The 24413-nt window shown below is 37.6% G+C and overlaps 1 protein-coding gene across 2 annotated transcripts in view; it reads right to left on the reverse strand.

Annotated features, from left to right (window-relative positions):
* EML6 (EMAP like 6) overlaps positions 1–24413 on the reverse strand; it is a 297088-nt gene that overhangs the window by 92717 nt on the left and 179958 nt on the right. For both annotated transcript variants that reach the window (XM_024752945.1, XM_024752946.1), the window contains exons 10-16: positions 23605–23817; positions 16683–16850; positions 15625–15731; positions 12224–12342; positions 10050–10236; positions 7953–8058; positions 553–646 (exon numbers count right to left, since the gene is read on the reverse strand). In XM_024752945.1, coding sequence (XP_024608713.1) covers positions 553–646; positions 7953–8058; positions 10050–10236; positions 12224–12342; positions 15625–15731; positions 16683–16850; positions 23605–23817 — 994 coding nt within the window. The remainder of the gene's footprint in view (positions 1–552; positions 647–7952; positions 8059–10049; positions 10237–12223; positions 12343–15624; positions 15732–16682; positions 16851–23604; positions 23818–24413) is intronic.

The following is a 24413-nucleotide window of genomic DNA, read 5'->3' on the forward strand; positions in this document are numbered from 1 at the left end:
TGGGGCAAGGGAGGACAGGTGGCCTATAAATAGCAGGTGGTCTTGGAAGGTCTATTTATAAGATGGGGAGATTAGGGCAACAATTTGCCTGCTTTGAAAGCGAGTGGCAGGTGCACACGCCGGGCCTCCTTTCCTGCATGCTGCAGCCTCATGACAAGTGGAACTTCTGACTCCAGTGACATTGACAGTCCTTCACTAGATGCTAAGATAGTGGAAAAACAAGGGGCAAGGCACAAGTCTGAGGAAAGCTGCTTTCCTACTGCTGGAAAGAAGCTTTGATATAGATAATGCATATATTACTAAAAGCAAAGTGATGAATAACTGTCTGGAAAGGATTTCAGAATTTTCCAATTGCCTGAAAGAAACATTAATTCCTCTATGTCAGGTTTGTCATCATGAAATATTACAATATGTTTTTACTTAGGTGTTAAGCTTTCTATGGGAACTTCATCTGAGGTTGAAGATGAAATCTTACCAGAAAATGCAAACTATTAACTTTTACTGCAGCGTGATCATTGGCAGGATGCCGTTAAGACCGCGGCAGCTTCTTACCTGGTGGTGGCTATCTTTTCTCCCTTTTTCCAGTCCCAAAATACAATACTGTGAAAATCGTCTAAACCAACCGACACCAGACATTTTCCATCGGCTGTATGAAAACAACACAAATGTCAAATGACTCATTTCTCAATGAAAAACCACAACATTTTATATACTGTAAAGAGGAACAAGAAATTGATCTTAAGAATATTATTTAGGCTCAAATACATTAGGAGAATAATACCTTAAGGGGACCTCACTGAATGAAATGCATAACTACTAATAGCGGAGGTTCTCAATGTATAATAACTGGTTGCTGAATTAAATCGCTGACCCAACATTCCAATCTGAGACACAGGGCTGGGGGGAGCTTCTCAGGTAAGTCACCAAAACCTTGTTTATTTTGTGTCAGACAAATCTCATGACATTTACTAGAAGAGCCATTTAACTTTGTGACTCAGTCTATTGCGCTCTAAAAAAAAAACTGGTTCTGTTCAACCCTCCAAAATAAGAGCATTATAGAAACTAACTTGGAAAATTCTTTCAAAAGATGATTTTATGATTTAAAAAAAATCTTAATGTCTTAGTTTCCCTATTTCAAACGTAATATGCTTTCTGTAGGACATTTAGAAGATACGGACAAAGGAAATTTAAAAATCATCCAGATTTCTAGGCCTACATTTGATATATATCCTATCAGTTTCTCTACCTAAACGTGCTTTGAAAAGACAAAATCAGGATCATAGTGAACATACTATTACTTATTGTTTTTACTTGCTATATGATGAACATTTTCCCTTAGTATTAAATATTATTTATAATACTATCAATAATTCGGACAGGTTGTTTTCCAAAATAAAATGTATATATATGATATGTAAATGAATTTGAAATCAAAATAGTTAATTTGCTTTCTCATTTCAAGACATTAGAAGAGGTACAGTCAGTAAGTCTTTCCTTTGCTGCCTCCTCACAAAGCTTCACAGGAGAAGCATCTCAGGCCAGCAGTTCCTCCCTAGCCTAGAGTGGGCTAGGAGACGGGTGGCCAAGCTCACCAAGGCTCAGTTTAGCAGGGTGTATTCTCTGGCCACACACAGCCAATGGCCTTAGGGTAAAGAAACATGAGTATGTGATAAACCGTTTCTCCACAGCCCACTCAGGGTTTCAACTGGTATTTTCAAAGACAGCCCTGGGGTATATTGCCAGGGAAAATAAAGGAGCCTAGTCAAATAGGAATTTCAGATAAGCAACGAATAATTTCTTAGTACAAGTATGTCCCTTGCAATGTTATGTTGCATGCAATTATATTGCATGGGACATACTTGTACTAAGAAATTATTCGTTGCTTATCTGAAATTCAAATTTAATTGGGCCTCCTGTATTTTTATTTGCTCTATCTGGTGACCCTCCCCAAATGCTGGTTAACTAATGGCCAACCCTTGGGTGCCCTTACTTGTTCCAGAGACCCTCCCCCCACCAACTGGGAACCATAGTCTGCTCCTTTTCTGGAGGTAAAACGAGAGTAAGAGCCTGGCTTAACAAACCAAATCCTCCCCAATCCTCTACTACCACCAAGTATGAGGCAAGGATTTGAAAGTTACATTAACCCTTTCAAGCTCCTAGACTACAGTAGGTGAAGACATTAACACTTTGCCAAAGGCCTAAATCACCACCAGGTGAGTACTGTAAACAAATGTGTCTTCTCAATCACAATATGTCTTTATGCTTAAATGTCACCAGGCTTTAAACTGTGCCCCGTGTCTTTTCATGCATTTGGGAGAAGGGACTGGTGATGACTTTCGATTCATTACCAGCAACATTACTTTTCCTGTACCTCTTGGTGTGGCCTGGTTATATTTCCATATTAGCATGTCTCTGTATTTGGTGATTTTATTTTTATTAGAGAGTTCTCTCTCCCTTTTTAGATCCTAAACTCTTATTTAAGATTTACAGTACTTGTATCACATTTCCAACATGATCCTCGTACTGAGATGGTTTTCAATGAATTCTGATGATACTGGTGACATCAGGAGGATGAGGGAGATAAAAATGGAATATGCCTACGGATGGTGCAGAGGGAATGGGAATATTCTGTTATATAAAAATTTTAATCAAAAACACTGCACAGATATTCAGTGTCTCTTTTTTTTTGCATTTGTTAATTCTACATTTTGTTTTCTTTTGTAACCTGTGTAGCTATATTAGTATGTCTTTCTTAGAATGCAAACATCCACACATTTTAAATGATAGGTTTTTGTTTTTTTTTTTACATTTTATGTCTTTTGAAGAAGTCCTCAGGGTAAGTTGATTTTTTTTTTTTTGCTTCTTTTTATTGGAATTTCTGCAAGGCCCCATCAGCTTGTCTTCCCAGTTATACCACCTTTCCACCCCAGTTTGTGACTATGAGTAACAATGAAGCAGCAGAACAAATCTAGAGGTGCCTCAACAACCATACCTCTTCTTTAGGATGGTGACTTCTTCTTGATTTCTGCAGGTGTGGGCAATTTCTACATACCACACAGTTTGGAAATATAACTGGCTATCTTTAATTTTTTCTGAGTTTCTGTTTCCCCTCACAGAGGCTTGATCTTAGCTTTGAAAATCCATTGTTCCTTGACCATTTAGTCAGAGTTTTTGATTTTCAACCATATTTTTAGGGTTTAGGTAATGTCCTTTCAAATCTTTCCAGTCACAGTATGTATTAATTATGGATATTTTGTGACATAGTCCAGAAATAATTCTAAGGAACTTAATGTCAACAGTAAAGGGCAAATTAGAAAGAGAAATATTTTATGCAGATAATTACAAGTTGGTCCTGTATTCAGCGCTCATAAAAAATGCATACGTTTTTGGAACTGACACAATGAAATCACACTAGTCTTAGATGTGCCCCTGTGGAAATCGGTATTATTCAATGAAGGTTTTTAAAAATATGAGGATGATATTTAGGCTAGAAAATATTTATATCTGAGCCTTTCTCTTTCTAATTGGTTTTCTGTTCATGTGGAAGCACTTTCCCGACTGCAAGTACAGAAGCAAAGACGGCTCTGTTTTCCCCAGACACTGAAAATAAATCCACAACGAGTTGCTCAATTAAGTGACACAATATAAATTCATTCTTTCTAGTGGACATAATTTAGAGGTATGGGTTATGTTGTTAGAAATGTTTTTGATTAAAAATGTCATCTTTTTTGTTTGCTTTGGAAGAGTGGCAAGAATAGATTAATTTAAAGTCCTAGGTATAACTGCTTATCTGCTGTCTAGTTTTCACCTCATTTGCCTGCTTTGTATTTCCATGACAATCTCTTTCTCTAATTTCTTTCTATTATCAGTAGGTTTCCACAACACCCCCCAAGATGAGCTGATGTGTCTAAGAGACAGGTGGGTGTGGAGATACGCTGAGGCACTCAGATGGGGCCACCAGCTAGGTAATAACCAATGTAGGTGTCCTGTTTACATGGTTAAACTGGGAAACCTAAATCATCTTCTCTTTCAGCATTCTGTCTTGAACTCCTCACTTGACTGCAAGCATCCAAAAAGAAGGGATAGATACTCCTACTCATGAAAGTGTTTGACTCAGGGCTGTTCTAGGACAGGGGTCTCTTTTCACGAGGGTGCTGTTGCACGTGACAGCCTCTATGCACCACCATGCCCACACCACATTTACACTGGAGAGCGGGGGTGGAGGCAGCTGGAGGCACTGGCCATTGGGTAGAAGGAGTGAAGAAGTAGGGGGGCACAATGAGTGGTCCAGGTACGACTCTCATGCTAAAAGTTCACACCGGCCCCGGTGGAGGGCAGGGGCAGGAAAGGGCAGGAGGACGGAGAGGGAGAGCACAGCCAGCACAGCTTCCACCAGCTGATGGCCCCAGGCCTGGTGGCTTTCTCACAGGACTGAGAGCCCGGAGACCTGGGTCCTCGCTCTGAATCTGCCACTGTCTCACTTTTACCGCAGCCATACAACCAGACTCTCTGTATCTACATTCTTGGCCTATAAAGTGGTGCAAGCATCTGTTTAAGACTAAAGCTATATCATTATAACACAAGGTACTACTATCAATATAAATTAAACCAAAGAGGCTTCAGGTCACACCTTCAGTAGGACCATAGAGACCACAAAGATCAATCGACCACAGTTCATCTGCATGTAACCATACACGGTGATGGATCAAACACAGTACATACTTCCTTACTTCCTGAATAGTCCTTAATGTTAGCGCCTTCTCAAACTATCACCTAGCTTCCTTTCTGCCATTTATAAATTAACATCGTATTTCAACTCTGAGACAAAAATATAATTTTCCACAATCAAAAAGACCACATTCAGGGCTTCCCTGGTGGCACAGTGGTTGAGACTCCGCCTGCCGATGCAGGGGACACGGGTTCGTGACCCGGTCCGGGAAGAACCCACGTGCCGTGGAGCGGCTGGGCCTGTGAGCCATGGCCGCTGAGCCTGCGCGTCCGGAGCCTGTGCTCCGCAACGGGAGAGGCCACAGCAGTGAGAGGCCCGCGTACCACAAAAAACAAAAAACAAAACAAAACAAAAAACCCACATTTGCTGCATAAATGGGCGCTTCCTTAGTGACTATTATCTGGGGGATAGAGAATGTATTGTTAAAACTGAAATATCCTTTTTATGCAGAAAATATTTTATATCTGGGCATTTCTTTATTTTCCCAAAATGGGAATTAGAAGCAGTGACAGAATCAGCTTCTCGGCCTCTTCCAGAGTGCCTGGTTTCTCTATCCCGGACAATGACGTAAGGGGCTGCCTTACGAGGGTAAGATTTCTAAGTGCAGCTAATTTCTCGATCTTCCTTTTATAAAACTACTAAGCCCAGAAGAGACGGAAGCTCTCAGAAATGCAGAGATCAAGTTACTGGGTACCAGCTTATTGCTACTAACTTGCCTCATAATCAATGTTTTTGATCAACATTCCTCTAATCTCTTCTCTAAAGGTATTCAGCATGAGTTGGTTCTTCTGATTTTCCTAAATTTAAAAACCAAAAATTTAATCAATTCTCTAGAAAAAATAATCTGATGATTATTGAATTCTATTTCTAGTATTCTAAATTTCCTGCCACTGTTTATACATTAATACACATACACACATTTCAGTTGAAATCAGTGAGTAGATACTTTGAGTTCTACTTTTTTTCTTAACTTGATACATAGAAATGTGTATGAAATACACATGGTCCACATACTTGTCATTTTGAATTATAGCTTTTGTTAAACAGTGCCAAATTGTCTACTAGAATTATTGAGTCAATTTGCAAAGTTGCTGACAATATGAATTATGAGAGTCTCCATAACCTAGTACACATTTAGTTTTTATTATTTTATTTAATGGGTATCTTACCACTCTTCTAGAACATACTGATTAATATAATTTTTATATTAAGTATACACATGTGTATCCGCTAGCAAGTTAATTTAGGAAAAGAACACAGTTAAGCCATCAGATAGAACTATTAAAATAAAAAAAAAAAAAAGCAGAAATCCATTCACATCTTTGGAAGAGAATCTTATTTGAACTCAAATTATAGTTTCATTTTAGATTTTACTGCTTTATCAAGGATACATGGTACACTTATGAAAGTTGTATGTACATCAAACTCCTGGAAGTTTAGGACTTTGTATTCACTGTTTATCAGGTGCATTATCTGGGCCTTCAACTGGCAGGTAGTAGCCAAGTAATTCTCTCTTCCTCGCTCCTCATGCCTTATGCACCTCACATGCCCACCAGTGTAGAGTATGAACAATTTAGCTTTGATTTTTACTAATTCAATAACCAAAGTATTGAATAACTTCTAATAGTGATATAACAACTCAGATTTGTATAGTAGTTTACAGCATATGAGAATAAGCGCGTGACACACTCACACTAATCTGCACCATGTGATTGGTCAGAGAATAAAGATAGCTTTCATCCAAAGATGGTTTACAATGTGAAGTTCTAGTAGCAGCAGTGAAAGGCAAGACAGAGAGCATTAAGCAAAACTTCATTCATTCATTCACGTTTTTGGAGTAGCTTCTGTGTCTCTACAGCATGTGCAGTGGGGAACAGAGAGATGGGCTAGATGAGTAGTTTACTGTCTGAGAAGGGCATAGGAGCTGCTAAGACACATAACTACTGTACCACAGAGACTCTAACAGGTACCACAAGAGCAATGACAACAAATGGGCTAAGGGATACAGAAGAAGAGACAGGACATTTCTCCCTGGAAGGATGGAGGAGAAAACTTTGAGCTTGGTCTTAAAGGATGGTTGGACTTGAACAGACACATGGGAACAGCATGAGCAAAGGAACACAGGCAAAAAGAAGAACAGGAGTGCATTTAGGTTCTACAGTTAGGTAGATGGAAAGGAGCACGAGTGGGTTAGTGGGTGAAAACACTGCAAAGGAAGGTTGAGGCCAGATCATAGAAGGCCATGAATGTCCAACCACGGGCTCAGCCCTGAGTCAGTCAGCCAAGGGGAGTCCATGTGGTAGCAATGTAATTGCACTTCCAGAAGACTCCAGAAATGGGCAGGATGGATTGGACAAAGTGGGGATGGAATCAGAGACCAGCATAACCACCATGCACAGACTAAAGGAAGTTCGGGCCTGAACAAAGAAAGTAGAGAGGGAGGTACATAAGAGAGAGACTGGGGTTGTGAAATGGAATTTAACAACCAATATTATACATTGCACATATTAAACATTTGAACGGAATTTAGAAAAAGGAAATTATAGAATCAGTTTTCTGTAGAAAGTTTAGAAATTTTTTCTACAGATCTAATATCTACATTGGGGTTATTAAAAATTTCTAGGTTAAAAACACCTTTTGCGATAGGTCCTCATTCCTCAATTCTAGCACAAAGAAATGGTTTTATTCTAAAGAAAATTATAAGTTAGTATTGTTTTTAAAAGCACAGTGTTAAAATTTTAAATTAAGAATATGAAAACTTCAGTTCTATTTTTTCAATACAAAATTTTATTTCCAAAACACCAGTGTTGTAAAGTGGACCTTTGCAGAGAATTTGCACCCCTCGCTCTAGTGCTTTACATTTTAAATCACAGGTGCTGTGTTCCCACTTATTTGGAGAGATGAAACTGATGTTCTGAGTCACTGCCAGATGTTTGCAACTAAGTCTTTCAATGGTAACAGCTGCTCTGGATTTCAAATCTCTCAAGCAAATGCAGAACACAGTGTGAGCTCTGGGTAATGAGTTGGGAGAGGGAAGATGAGGAAAGGAGGTGTGATCATATTCACACATCTGATTTCCAGTCTAAGACTGGGTAGCTGACAGACGAAGGGCTTACCTCCTTTCAAGCAGGACTAAACTAAAGAAAAGGATTTTTTTTTTAAACAAACCCAAAGTAAATATGGAAGCATCTGTCAATGACTCCAGTGGCAAACTGGTGCTTACCTGAAAAATCGAGCGCACACACTCCTCTCTGATGTTGTCCTTTCAACAGTGACAAACATTTTAGAGTCTGCGTGTCCCACACATGAATAGCAGCATCTCTCCCAACCTTAAATTACAGGATGAGTGTTATTAACTAATTATAAACTATAATAAGACTGATTTTGTTCCTTAGAGTCAAGTGCTGCTCAGAAATCAAAACCTACACATTTGGAGACTAGGAAGACCCTGGGAAATCATCTGGTCCAACTCCACTGTTATCCAGATGAGGAAACTGAGGCACAGGGTCTAAGGGTCTTGTTCTGGCATCAAGGTGGGTGCCAGCAGAATCTAACCTGGTACATGGCTCTCAGTTAAGGGATATTTAAAACTCTAGCTCGAACGCCCACTGTGCTTTGTTTTTGTCAGTTAGTTCCACCCTTCCCTTCTGCCTTCTCAACTCCACGATTCCACTCAGCTGTATGTTTTCATGGCACAATCCTCAGAGCTCTTTTACCCACCTCAATTATTTACCCGCCTCAAGAAGGCCTGACCCTACTTCTCCCCCTGGGAAATGAAAGTTTCATGGCTTAACTCTCTGTCATTAAGGTGGCTTCTCCTCAAGGGGACACAAGCTTCTATCATACCAATTCCCAACAACAGAGAGAAATGTAATACTAAAGTGGTTTTCCGCACTTATAATGCATAGGGGGAGAAAACCCTTTTGGGTATGATGACTCTAAAAGGGAAAATGGGACATAAAGCCATGCACATAACTGAGCAGAGTCTGGTCAACTCATACACTGGCCTGTGGAGGCCCAGTTACCCCTGGAGTGGCTATTGGCATACTGGTCTGCCTCCCAATTACAGCATAGAGTGTGGTAGCTCCTCAGGGGTTTATGTAAAGAACCAATCTCTGTTTTTTCTTTCAAAGGAAGACTACTAAACACCCATGAATCAAGCATCTTCTGTTTCTAAGAAAGACAATAAAGGGGGAAGGGCAGGAAAGAGTGAAAAGGCAAAGTAGTGATCAATTACTTATAAAACTTAATGTCAGAATAGATGGTCTAATTTGCAGTTGCAAGAGCAGCAAACCAGTGTTTCAGTTAATGGCTCTTCCGTTTTGGAGGACTGTAATCCTTTTACAAATATAAGAGCTACGAACTCTTCTCCCCCCAAATGCACATTTCTGGGGGTTGACTCCTGTCAGGCCCTCAGTTTCATCCATGGATCTCATGAACATCAGGCTATAAACCCTGTTCAAACACTTCTACCTCCTGTATGTCAAGTCTCAGAAACAGTTCGCTGTCTCATGTTAATCTTTGACCTTCATACCAGTAGTTTTTCTTGGAATTTGCCACTTACAGGTTGAGGATCAGGTGAAGTATTACCTACAGTTAAAAGCCCATGATAAAACTGAACAAAAATGTAATCTATACATTGGTAGAAAAGAGCACAACACTGAAAATACTGTTGACCATATTATTGCTTTACCAGCAAGACAATAAATCTGAGTTTAACAGATTCTCTGTTTACTGAGTTTACTTCTATCCCCCTCCTTTTCCACACAAAATGATTGACTACAGGGCTCTATTTTGAGCAGCTTTTCAATTATAGACTCAATCCAAAGTTTGGCATTCCAAAATGGTTCATATAAAGTTTAGTGTTTTGAAGGTTAAAATATAATAAACTAGCCAAGGTTCATATGACTTTAAGTTTTACAAAAATAACTATACACTGGATGTTACAGTAGTATTAAAAGATGGTTCATTCAATAAACATTTATTGAGTACCTAGGATATACTAAGTTCTGGGTAAACAGTAATGAGGAAAATATATTAAGACTTCATGGAATTCACAATACTCTAGTTTTACCTAATCCTATTCATAGATCTCATCATGTTAGAATAAGAATCCCTCAAAGCCTTCCCAAAAGTGCTGGAATGTATTGGTTGACTCTCCCACCATCATGAAATGATCCAGCATTCACTGCACTTTCAGCTTCCTGCCTTATGTTTATTTCTACCAAGTATTTCTTGAATTTCTCATATGTAAACTGAATTCAAAATTAAATCCTCTCTCTCTTTGGCTAAACTCCCATCTTACAGGAGAGATATATACCTGTCCAGTGGCCACATAGTCCTTCACTGGATGGATGGTCAGGCTGAGAATGTCATCATCGTGTCCCAGGTACAGCCTCTGGGTGTGTTGTTGCCTATTGTACACGACAGCAACTGCAGCAATGTGATAGACCACTTCTCCAGCTTGTGTGTAGAACAGATTGTTTCTACAATCGTAGCCTCTATAGCTGAAGCACAGGTCCAAGAGATGCACAGTAGTTGAACGCACAGTGAATGAACAGAGCAGAAGTTGTGAGAAGATAAAGTTAACATGTTAATATGGACATGGACAAGCAGAACCCAGGTGTCTCCACAGTTGCCTAGGACAGTGATCTTCAATGAGGGTATGAGGACCTCTGAGGGCACGTGATGACTTTCTAAGGGGCAAATGGACACTGATAATTTTAACAGAATCTATTTCCAGATCCTCAGGTACTATATGTGCTTTCTCTTAAAACTGACTAGTCTGAGAACACACCTGTGATGAGGTACTGGTTTTCCTTTCCCACCTCCCCTTTCCTAATCGCCTTCCTCCCAATTTAGGAAGTCATTCCTCTCATCCATCGGGAATCTTACTACGGTATATTACCCTGGAATGTCAAACCTTCCAGGGACACCAAAACAAATACAAGTGCAGATGGATGTTGAAAGTGAATAACTCTAACAACTGGGTAAGAAATCCTTTTGCAAGTCAAGTGACTTCCAATTCTTTGCTTTTAACAAATTTGAACAGTGATTTAACTGAATTGTTAGCTGATGGATCATTAAACTACATTTTTGTGTGATATATCAAAACCACAACACATATTTTTGGCCTGTAACAAAGAGGAGTTTAAAGAATTGATCACCATTGCTGTGATAAAACTGCCTCTATTCTCATCTACTTAAGTAGCTAGATATGAATAAGCTTTCTTAGTGCTTACATTAAAAAGTGAAAAACTGGGATAGATTAATGCTAAACTGTTACCCTCTGGCAATAAGAAATATATATGCACATATATCTGAACTCATTGAAAAAATTCTATCTTATTAAAAGAATTTTTCCAATAAAATTATGTTTAATAACTATCAGAATTTGTACTATATTTATGTTGATTTGGCCAGCTATTTATTACTAATAGTTATAACAATAATTAAATCCAGAAAAAAACTGTTAATGCTTAGAGTAGCACTGTCCAACAGAACTATTATGTGAGTCACATAGGTAATTGAAAAATTTTCTAATTGTCACATTAAAAAAAAGGAACAGATGAAACTTATCTTAAGAACATTTAATCCATTATGTCCAAAATATTATCATGTCCACATGTAATCAATATAAAACATTTTAATGAGGTAAATTTCTTTTTCATGCTAAGCCTTCAAACTCTGGTGTGCATTTTCCACATACAGCACATTTAGACCAGCCACATTTCAGGTGATCATTGGCTACAAGTAGATATCGTACCAGACAGCACAGAGTTAGAGACTTACGGTCACAGGGAATTAAATTTAAATTGGACATATAGATATGTTTTCTCCTTGTTGAAGTTATGACAGGGTAATCAATAAAAGACTTACAAGCATAAAAATATTATATTAGGGTAAAATTCTGTGGGAGAAGTAGAATAGAAATATGAGTTCATGTATTTGTGGTATTGATGATAAGGGGAATCAAATATCTATGGCATTTGGGTTCCACTGGAGCCATCTAAATAAATAATGTATTTATAAAACACAAGATATATTCTTCATAACCATTTAAGCTTAGGTTGAAAAATCTTAGATGTCAACTTAAAGTGTGGAAGGTTGTACATGATTTTCAAAATTCAAAATTATTTGGGGTACATGTGAACAAAAGCATTTGAAGGAAATACTGTCCTGGGAAAGCCAGGTGAATAGAGCAGGAGTTATGGGATAAAGGAAGCAGAGATGGAGAGAATAAAATGAAATAACAATGAGTTGTAGTAACACATGCAACACGAAAGTACATGAAGTGTGAAAAATCTAGATACACACACTGAGATGGCCACAGAACACTGAGAAGGCCACAGAACACTGAGAAAACTGGACAGAGAGTCATGGTTAAAATATTAACTGCATGTAAGCACAAACTGGAGAGAAGAGCCAGCCTGAATTGGGGTAGCACTGAGAAGAAGGATGACAAGGTGATAAGGCTGGTGACAGGCCACCCACCCATGTATGAACTGGAGTTTCAAGCTGTCCTCAGGAGCCTTTTCTCGTTTGAGGAAGGACACTGCATGGTTTTTCTCTTTACTTTGTTGCTTTAGCTGAGGTAGATCTTCTTTGTAAACCTTCAAGCGTAACAGAAACATTTAGTTAGAGAATCTTCAGGTTCCAAATATATTAATGTCTTGACATTCTCAGGAAATCTTTAATTGCAGGAACTCAAGTTTTTGAAAACATAAGAAGCTAAAAATGGTCACAAGAGGCAAAGAAGGGCATTATATAATGATAAAGGGGTCAACTCATCAAGAAGATATAACAATGGTAAATATTTATGCACCCGACATCAGAGCATCTAAATATACAAAGCATATATTAACAACTAAAAGAAGAAATAAATATCAATACAATAATAGCTGGGAACTGTAAAACCCCACTGCCAACAACGGATTGATCATCCAGACAGAGAATTAATAATGAAACAGCAAATTTGAACAATACTACAGACCAAATATCCCAACAAATACAGAACATTTCATCTATTAGCAGCAGAACATACATTCTTCTCAAGCACACAAGGAACATTTTCTAGGACAGATCATGTTAGACCACAAAACAAGGCTCAATAAATTTAAGAAGATTGAAGTTATATCAAGTATATTTTCTGACCACTATAGTATGAAACTAGAAATAAGTAACAGGAAGAAAGCTGGGAAAGTCACAAATATGCAGAAATCAACACACTCCTCAACAACTAATGGATCAAAGAAGAAATCAAAAAGGAAATTTAAAAAAATCTTGACACAAATGAAAATGGAAATGCAACATACCAGAACTTACAGGATACAGAAAAGCATTTCTCAGGGGAAATTTTGTAGCTAATAAACATATACATTAAGGAAAAAGATCTCAGATAAAGAACTTAATATTATACCTCAAGGAACTAGAAAAAAAGTTTGGACTTAGTTTGGACACTAAGTCCAAAGTTAGCAGAAGAAAGGAAGTAACAGAGATTAGCACAGAAATACATGAAATAGAGAATAGGAAAACAATAGAAAAGATTAACAAAACTAAGAGTTGGTTCTTTGAAGAGACAAACAAAATTGAGAACATAAGACATGAGATTGAATTTTACTTTTTTCTAATGAACAAAACTAACTGGAAATATCTTTTAAGTCATTGGGATTTAAAAGAATTAAAAAAAAATTTTGCTATTATGTTTCTAAATCAATTTATATCCAGAAAATATATTACTTTTCTGATAAATAAGAAAGGAAATTATTAAATAAAATTATCAATAAAATATAATTTAAATATTTTGTTATAATTTCTTCTAAGGCAAGAAATCTCTTGATGATTCAGAAATGTGTAAAATGTGGGCCACATGAATCATGGTGATCACTCTTTGGAATTATCCTTCTTTCATGACCTCATGAATCTCAGATCAGACTCTGGGATACAGAGCAAAGCTCTTGGTCTAACCTAGGACCTAAAATGTGCTGCTGGCTGAGAGAAGATTCTCGATAATTTAAATGTAGATAAAATCATGTAGCTAAAATTTTGTCTATCATGTATTTATGCCCTACTATCAAGAGATATAAATTTAACACATTTAAATGAAATACAATTCATAATTTCTCATCTTCATATAGGAAAGTTTTCATTTAATCAAACTACATTACAAAAAATCATGAAAATATTATAATGAAATTCGTATTTAGGATTTGACCAAAAATCGTTTAAAAAAAACAGAAGTCAGAAGATATCTCACTACTGCCTTGTCTATTACAGATGCAGTGAACTAAGCTTTTAAAATCTAATGATAATTATTCATCTGAATTCATGATGCTTTCATCAGCTCATCAACTACTTTAGAGAACTGAATTCTAGTCTTGGCATTTCTACTGCTTATTTGAACAAGTCTCATAACCTCTGTGGGCCTCAAAGTCCCATCTGTAGAACAGACTGCCTGCTCAGGAACAACTCAGGAATCAAATATAGACAACATGAATTAAATAATCTCGGTGAAAGCTTTAGAAAGTAAGATGTCAGGGAGAATATATAAATCCTAGGCATGAATTTCAATTGAGTCATTCCTTTTCATTCTTTTACTAGCACTATTTTTATTAAATAGAAACATCCCAACTAAAAAAATTGCATTTCTTTTTCCCTAAATTGTGTGTTTATTTTGCTTAAATTCCATTTCCCCTTGATATTAGGGTATAATATTTGCATGATATTAATAATTTCCTTTCAAATCTTTACCTTTAGCAGTTTTATAGCATAATATATTGTACCAATACACAGTCAAACCGATTTAGTCTTGAAGTTAACCTAAACCATCAGTTGGACTACTTTTGTACTAACCTAATTTTTCAAATATTGAATCAGTGAGTGACAATTATGGGTTGGAAAAAAAAGTCATCATCTGAAAAGTTGTACATTCAGAGCTTACACAGAGGCAAAGCCAAGTAGCACGTACAATGTGCGCTTTGGAGAGAAGCCCAGATCCACTACAGGCAACGTGGATGTGGGCAAAGTACTCAGCCTCTCAGGGGTTACTGTCGGGTTGAATTCGGTGTATGTAAAGCACAGGATGTGGCCCCATAGAGACACTTGATACATGGCAGCTGCCACAGGCCTATGTGGTAAGTTTCCATGGGGCAACACTGACGGTTGCTGTGTCTGAAATCTTATTCACTTCATGTTCACGTATGGAATCTGCTTCACATACCTCTGTTAAATGACAAGGAAGAAAATAGAACCCCTAGGGTTATCACCATTAAGAAGGTGATACCTGTCCAGATTCCAATGAAGGATTACGTGCTTTAATACACACAATTTAGTGCTAAAATTAAGTGTCTATTTTCAAAAAATTTGGTTGTAATTGTCCAACTTTTCTACTAAAGATGATTTCTGACTGGAAGGATAATGTGCATTGTATTTGGGCTTTTACTTTAATTAAATGGATAACAGTCTCCGTAAGTTAAGAGAGGAATCAGGACAACAGCTCATTTGTAAACTACCATGCCTCCAGGGATACCTATTCTATAAAGAAAACACATGCTTTAATGATCTGCTAAGAAAATGAAAAATCTTGTAACTTATTTGCACATTTTTCTGTAAAAACTATTTTAAAGTTTTAGCTGCTAGGAAGGCAGAAAACCCAAACTGTCATGGGTTCCCTTTTGAAAATTTGCTACTACCTCTACTTAACAATTTTTTACTGATATGATCCAGTAAATGCCTTATTTCAAATCTGTATTTAAAGATAAGTAGGCAATTTCCCTAATTCTTTTCTTGATTTTCTTCTGCCTAAGCATTAACCAATTTTAGTGCAATGTCCAAATTCAATGAGATCGAGATTCGGGGTTATAAGGCATTGGTCACGAGGCTCCCTGTTTACTGACCTGGCGATCATAATTGATTTGAGTTTCTTGCTCAATATCAGAATCCAACTCCGGCACGTCAGATAAATCCGAATCAGATTCTTCACTATAGGAATCGGAGCCACCTTCTGCAGAAACACCCCATGAGAAACAAGCAGAAATTCTGAGACTTTAAATGGCTAAAACTTTTATTTAAAATTTTTTTCTCTCCTATTGAGGTCAATAAAAATAACTACACCATAGTTTTCATTTGTTGTAGATTCTTAAAACATCTTTTTTTTTTCATCTTTTCATTAAGTTCACCATACCTCTAACCCCCTTTTCAGGAGTATTACCAGACTAGGATAACTCCCCCCACTATTTCCACACTTCTATTAGATAACAGATCTTTGGGTTTTAAATCTTGCTTTGAAAGGGAAAAAAAGGGGGTGGGCGGGGGGCTAGGTTTTCCCAAGGAGAAGGCTGGGACAGAAAGAAATCCAACCACTCAGTTCAGTAAAGATCCTCATTAGCCTGTTAACATGCCCACCCATTCTGGTAATTGCCATGGTCAAAATGGCTGCAGAACCCCTCCCAATAAGAACATCTCCTCACATATTACATGATCATTCCTGCCAACATCACAGTAAATTAAAGGACTATACACATCCATTGAACTGGAACACAGTGGCCCTGATTGTGGACCGTTCTCTGAACGCCGTTCAGGAGGCAACTTCTATTCCAAATGTTACCTTGTCACCTGACCCAGCAGACCCACCACCTGTTAGAATCATCTAAGGAGGCCGAGATGTATCTGTTCATGTTATTCTCAAAAGTTAATTCTTCATGTAAACCTTAGACCTTCAACTTGCATTTGGTATAAGCAAAATCCTTTGAAGGAAATTATCCAACTGACCCATACTCAATTGGCCCATATCTCAAAATCTTTTTCTGTTCTTTTTTTTTTAATGTTAAATTTACTGTAGGAATGAATTTTTCAAAACAGCTTTAACCCTTTACCTTCAGAAGAGATGTTAGACCATTCTTTGAAATTTTTATTGAAAAATAAATAGATGTTGAAAAATTATTACTGGTTTTACCCTGGGGTGCTGTTTCCAGCAGGCCATTGCTGACACCTTCTGGAATAAATCTCCACTGGAAAACCGAGTGGTCAGCCCCTCCTGTGCTTAATACCCACTGAAAGTCATGAGACCAGCGGACGTTTGTGACATGTGCAGAATGACCCACATACTTTCTAAATTTGGCTCCTGAAAAGATATATTTGAGGAGAAGATTAGTTGTGCAAAAAATAGAATCTGTTGGTTAAAAAATTACATTCTATTCATGTTGAGAAGTAAAAGATTTAAGTATATTAGAAAATATAATTTCAATCTTATAGATAATAACAAATAATCAAATGCTCCAAAAGCTATCTCAATCATTCCAGTATGGATTAAGCTAAAACTGGGTCTTAAAATTTAAGCCCTGTGTCTAAAGACACATCTGAACCTGTTCCAAATAACACCTACTGCTTCACTGATTCTGAAAATAAATGCTAAAGAATGAATATCTTACACATTCTTATTTAAATACAAGATGCAACAGGCAATCCTTTAACTGGGAAATGGAAAATACTTCTGCGGTGGGGCAGGGGGAGTAAAATTGTTGTTTGGGGTCATGTAGATGTAGAGTTGGGAGAATGAATTTGTTTTCTCTTAAAGTGATCGCTTTACTCAGTAAACACCATCCCCAGGTAGTGAATCCAACAGAAAAGCTATGTGAACTTCTATTTGTGGTTGAATAACTGCAGCAAAGTCTCCAGTGTATGGTGAGTAGATAGAAGCATAAAGGCACTCATGGAAATAAGCAAGATCCATCTTCTCATGTGGAGGCCTAGGACCCCAAAGACTATGAGAGATTTCTGGGGCCAATAAGCACACCATCCCTCCTTCAGAAATACTTCTACCTATTCCAGCCCCTCTAAGTGAAATCTCTTTAACAGGGGAAAAGGCCATCTCTTCAAGTATCATATGTTTAAAATTTAAATACCCACTGGAGAGGTAATGATTTAAATTTATATGTAGGCGAAAATGACTGCCACATGTCCCTTCCCTGAGAGCGTGTTCTGACCAGGTGAGGTTTTATTATAAAAAGACAGGGGGAATGCTGCCACAGAAGGGGAAAGGAAGGACTTGAGTCTCAAAAGCAACCATGCCCATTTCAAAGAGTTTCCTAAATCAGTTTTGGTAATTTAATACAGTCAAACAGATTCCAACTCCGGTCAGCTGGAAATGCTGGCTGATGATAATTCAATAATTATGAAGTAAATATATATTCTTCCCATGTCTTTATAGATCTTGTTGGGCTATTCTTTGCTGCACTGACCTTTAGACCCTCCTCAGAGATGATTTAACCCATCTCTTTGGAATTGTTTAAAAAATGTCCACAATTCTAAAAAAAAGTTAAACTCATAAAAGCACATGGTAGATTTGCAGTTATCAGGGACCTAGGGGGAAATGGGGAGATGCTGGTCAAAGATACACTTTCAGTTATAAGATGAATAAGTTCTGGGGATCTAATGTACACCATGGTGACTGTAGTTAATAATACCGTATATTTTAAAGTTGCCAAGAGAGTAGATCTTAAATGTTCTCACTACACACACACACACACACACACACACACACGATAACTAACTGAGGTGATGGATATGTTAATATGTTAACTAACTTTAAAGTAGTAATCATTTCACAACATATACACATATATGAAATCATCATGTTGTATACTTTAAACTTACACAGTATTGTCAATTTTATCTCAGTAAAGCTGGAAAAAATATGTCTACAAATTATTTGATACAAATCAAAACAGAGTATGTCAAAAGTGAAGGTATGTGACATCCAAGAGGTTATAAAAGGCAGTGCAGATGCTCCTTGCTCTTTCTTGGATCTCTAGATACCATGTGATAAGGACACTCAAGCAGCCTATGGAGAGGCTCACATGGCAAGGAACTGAGGCCTCCAGCCAAGGGCCAGGTGAGTGAGCATCTTGGAAGTCGATCTTTGGCCTCAGTCAAGCCTTCAGATGACTGCAGCTTCATGAGAGACCTGGAGCTAGAATCAGCCAGCTAAGCTGCTCCTGAATTCCTGACCCTCCAAAACTGTGAGAAAATAAATTATTATTGATTTAAGCTGCTAAATTTGGGAGGGAGGGGAATTTGTTTTACAGCAATAGCTAGCTCATACACCATTGGGAGGCTGGAAGTAGAACCTGCAAAAGCATTAGTGTCATCAATATTTAGGCCTTATCTCTCTGATAATTCTTCCTCTCTCTCCCTCCTTGCTCTACTCTAGGCTCACTGGCCTTTTTGCATGCCAGGCCCTCTTCTGCCTCTATGCTTTTGCACTTGTGTTCCCTTAGTCTGGAATGCTCTTTCCCTGCATCTCTGAATGGCTGGTTCTCTTATCTCCTTCAGGTTTCTAGTCAAATGAAACTATCAGTGAGCCCTGCTTTGACCATCCTACTTAAAACAGCAATACTACACTGCCCGACCTGAGTGCTCTTTACTCCCATTGTTTGCTTTATTTTTCATCACAGCACTTCTCACCATCAGATGTGTTTATATTGTCTTGTTTATTGACTAGGTCCCCTCAGTAGAACAAGAGCTCCAGGGACTTGTGCTTGTTTTATTCATTGACATATCTCCAGCCTCTAGAATAGCACGTACATATTTACTGAAAAAATGAAGGCTACATCCATCTCTTCCAAGGTTTTCCTTAGGACACTGAGTGACTCTACAAGGCCCCCCTTTATTCTCTGGACCCTAAGGAAGGCTCAGCCCTCATCTCCTCTCTATTGATTCTTTCTCCTTGGCTTTAAATACTGTTGATATTCCCTCAGCTGCCAAACATTCATCTCCAACCCTGAAGTCTCCCAAGAGTGCTGACAGCTTGTGTGCTATGCCCACTTGGATGTCTAATAGGCGCCTCAAACTTATCACAGAAAAACCAGGAGTTTCCCCTTCCCCTCCTACTCTGTTACCACTATAAAACACACACACACACACACACACACACACACACACACAAAACCTTTTCCTTTCTCATTTTCCCATCTCTATAGATGGTGCTACCATCCACCCCATTGCTCAAATCTAAAACTTAGGAGTATTCCTCAATTCCTCTCTTTCCCTCTACTCCCACACCCAATCCATCAGCAAGACCTTCAGCTCTACCTTGACACTGTTTCCTAATCTCAACCACCTCTCTTCAGGTCTGTTCCTGACAACTTTGTCCAAGTCACATCATCTTTTACCTGGGCTCTTGCAATAATCTCTCTACTTGAAGCCTCCCCTTCCCTATTCCATCCCACACAATATCAAAGTGGTATTTTAAAAACTTAAATTGCTCATGTCAGTCTTCCATTTAAAACCCTCAACAGTTTTCCACTGCACTTAGAATAAGACCCACATTTCTAACAGTTGCTTCAAGGCTCTTCATGCCTGGCCCCTACTGCCGTTCCAGCCTTGGAGTGCACAGCTCTCCCCTTGTTCATCATGCTCTAGACACACTGACCTTTCTGTTCCTCCATCAAGCTCATCCAAGCTCTACTGAAGGCCAGCACTTTCCCCTCCAAGGTCTAGGGTTTCTGCAACTCAAGTCTTACAGTATCTAGGACACTTGTCATAGGAGGTAGTTGTTCAAGGACTGTATATGTGGGTGTGTGTGTGTGTGTGTGTGTGTGTGTGAAGGATTAATGGAATGGCAGCACACAAGTGAAACATGGAGATCCTCGGCCTTGAGCCTCCCCTAGGAGCGTGGGTAGATGCCAAGGGTGTTAAGATATGGCAAATGCCAATGAGCAAGGCTTTGAATTTTACCTCATGTCAGTGTCTGGAGGGTGATGGTCAAACAGGATGTACTCTAAATGACATCAGGGAAAATTATCAGTATTGATCCTAATTATTTTAAGATTTGAAAACTGTCAAAAGGAAATGAGGAAAACAAATTGGTTCAGCTATATAAAAATAATATGAATTGTAGTCATTTTCATTAACTGCAGAACACTTACGTCTAATTATTATGCAAAAGAATACTATGCACACACAATCATAAATGTGTCAACTAACCTGTGAGTTTTATTTAATCACAATGGAAAACTATAATGTTTACTCAGTCTCCACACTTTCTCATAGTCATCAGCCCCTGCTAATATTTGGGTGTTTACAGGTTCAAAAGTTGGGGGAATACTTGTACCTTGGTTATAGGGAGACAAGTTCCACCAACTGTTACCATTCTCATCAGCAACACTCTGTTATAAACTTCTCCACCAGTAGCTTTAGCACAAAAAGGCTCCAAGAGCCTAAATGACTCTGAGGCAAACTGCAAGATGTATAAACAATGTGTCATGAAAAGTAGAACAAGTCAGTTTGCTATGAGGACATGGATACTTATGCAGATTGTTGAGGTGGGTTTTATTGCTCTCACCATACTGTCGCTCTGGCTGTCAGTGTCTCCTTGTTCATTCAGATGTCTCCTGGCTGCCTTCCTCCTCAGGGTTGTTTTACATATAAGGGTATCTCATTTTGACAAACAGCACTACTCACTGTACCTCCCTACCTGCCTCCCCCATCCTAATAAGCTAATCCAAGATCTACATCTCCATTGCTATTTTCTAGACCCAAGTCTATCCTACAAGGCTCAATGACTCATAGGAAATACCAACTCTCACTGAATTCCCAAGTCCTGATACTTGATACCAATAGTATTGCTTCTGACCCTCACGATATTCCTTCTGATTCCTGAATTTCCAGATACCTTCTGGTTGCCTAACTTCTGCAAGTACATTACTCAATTTAACAAGACATGCCCTATTACTCAAAAGACCCATTATGGAGAAAGAGAACAGCTTGAATTAGGCAGGTTGAGGTAATGTTGTGCCTCAAGCATTTTAATCTGATGGTCATTTTGTCAAGTGGAAGTGATGGTGGTTTTGCTATGCATTTTATGTTCAATTTTTTTACCATGATTGTCACTGCTTCAAAACTGCCAGTTAGTTGAAAATGACTTTATGATGACATTTTCAATCCCTTTCCTTGCTTATTCTAAAAACTGTTCAAGTGAAAGGGTTTTCAGGCAACAGCATATCCCTACTGCTGATCAGATTTTCAGGGTGCAGGCAGGGAGTCTCAGAAAAGCCTGTGTATGGGCTTTGCCTAAACTTTTGAAGGAAGAAGAGGACAGGATCATTACATGATTAATTCAGTCACATTCTACAAAGCCTGACAGTGCCAGAAAAATTGAAGTGACAAGATTTTAACAACAATAAAACAAAATAATAAAATGCAAGGGCAGAAACGGTTGTTTTGAATCAAACTCTCTCAAAAATTTCACCAGTTATCAGTCTCCCAAAAGCAAAAATAAACAAATGGGACCTAATCAAACTTACAAGCTTTTGCACAGCAAAGGAAACCATAAACAAAATGAAAAGAACCTACAGAGTAGGAGAAAATATTTACAAATAATGCAACCAACAGGGCTTAACTTCCAAAATATACAAACAGCTTATACAACTCAACAATAACAAAACAAACAACCCAATCAAAAAATGGGCGGAAGATCTAAATAGAGATTTTTCCAAAGAAGACATACAGATGGCCATCAGGCACATGAAAAGATGCTCAACATTTCTAATTATTACAGCAATGCGAATCAAAATTACAATGAGGTACCACCTCGCACCGATCAGGATGGCCATCATTAAAAAATCTACAAATAACAAATGCTGGAGATGGTGTGGAAAAAAGGAAACCCTGCTGCATTGTTGGTGCAGCTACTATGGAAAACAGTATGGAGATTCCTCAAAAAACTAAAAATAGAGTTACCGTATGATCCTGCAATCCCACTCCTGGGCATATATCCAGACAAAACTACAATTCAAAAAGATACATGCACCCCAATGTTCACAGCAGCATTATTCATGATAGCCAAGACAGGGAAGCAACCTAAATGTCCATTGACAGATGAATGGATAAAGAAGATGTGGTACATATATACAATGGAATATTACTCAGCCATAAAAAAGAATGAAATAATGCCATCTGCAGCAACATGGATGCAACTAGAGATTATCATACTAAGTGAAGCAAGTCAGAAAAAGACAAATACCATATGATATCACTTATATGTGGAATCTAAAATATGACACAAATGAACTTATCTACCAAACAGAAACAGAGTCACACACAGAGAACAGATCTGTGGTTACCAAGGGGGAGGGGGTTGGGGGAGGAATGGATTGGGAGTTTGGGATTAGCAGATGCAAGCTATTAATATACAGAATGGATAAACAACAAGGTCCTAATATACAGCACAGGGAACTATATTAGATATCCTGTAATACACCATAATGGAAAAGAATTTTAAAAAGAGTGTATATATTTGTATAACTAATTCACTTTCTGTACAGCAGAAATTAACACAACATTGTATATCAATTATAGTTCAATAAAAAAATTTCACCAGTTACGTAAGTCTGGTGTGCAAAATTAGTGCTATCAGAAGGGGCCCACAAACTGTATTATCACCACAACAATCACTTTCAGATTTTATTTTAAATATGTCTATAAGGATTTGCTTTGCTTCCTATGTATAAGCACAATTAGGTGTAACACATAAAAGAATTTTAATTACAATATTTTAATGTAACATGTAATTTAAATTATTATATTTACGTATATATAAATAAAATAGAATACAACTTGTTTAAAACATGAAGTTTATGAATCATGAAATGTTGAGTAACATCTCTGTTAACAAATGCTGACTTAAATTTGCAAAACCACCTTTCAGAATGTCAAAAGCAGAAGATAGCAAACTTTCTATTGAAAAATGTTAGAGTAAATATAAAGATAAAATGAATAGTCTGCAGTAACAGACATCAAGAAAATAAGCCTTAATTATACGGTATGTATATTCTAGATCAAATCTTCATTCAAAGAAACATTTCTTTTGGCCTTACCTTTCTTGAGACAAGGAAACTTAAACAATTTAACCAGTCCAAAATCATCTCCAGACACCAGTACTGAGTTGTTGTAATTTGCATCCACTGAGTTGATGTCAGTGACATCAGTGTATTTTGGCCAAATCCCACTCACTTCTGGGCCGTTCACACATGTCCAGGAGGCCCAGGGAATCCCTTTGATTTCTTCTTTACTTGTTAAAGGCTTCCCAGCTGAAAATAATCAATAAATTTTAATGTAATGTTACATTCAAATAAAATATCCTAATTTACTTTATTCATTTTTCTCATAGAGGTCTAAAACCTTTGTTTTAAAATGTTTATAAACCAAGGAAACTATAAATTCTAATCTCTTTCCCCAAATGGTGATTTTTTTTTCTAGCAGGGTTTAAAGGAAGCACATGCTCAAAACTCCGATAGGAGAAAGAAAATGATCATGGTACTAAATCTAATGTCTTAAACTACTGATATTTACTTGACCTTAATTATTTAGATACAGATGATATTATGCTTTGTGTTATTGATGAAATGACTATTATTAAATTATATATTATCATATTTAGTTACTAACATTTTGCCAGGTTTTTAAAGAGTTTATTCTGAACTCCTACTTTTCATAATTCAAGGAACCACAGAAGTGACTTTTTAGAAGTCAGCCTCAATTAATTAGTGGAAAAAAATGAATGGATTTTCTATTTAAATTTTAAAGTGCTAGACAATGAAAATCCACCAAATTTTGATGAAATAAATGTAATTAGCTGGGGAAAATAGTCCTGACAATTGTTCTAGGTATGGTCTAATGTGTGGGG

The sequence above is a fragment of the Neophocaena asiaeorientalis genome, unplaced genomic scaffold (genome assembly GCF_003031525.2).
Source record: "Neophocaena asiaeorientalis asiaeorientalis breed wild unplaced genomic scaffold, Neophocaena_asiaeorientalis_V1.1 scaffold100, whole genome shotgun sequence".
NCBI lineage: Eukaryota > Metazoa > Chordata > Mammalia > Artiodactyla > Phocoenidae > Neophocaena > Neophocaena asiaeorientalis.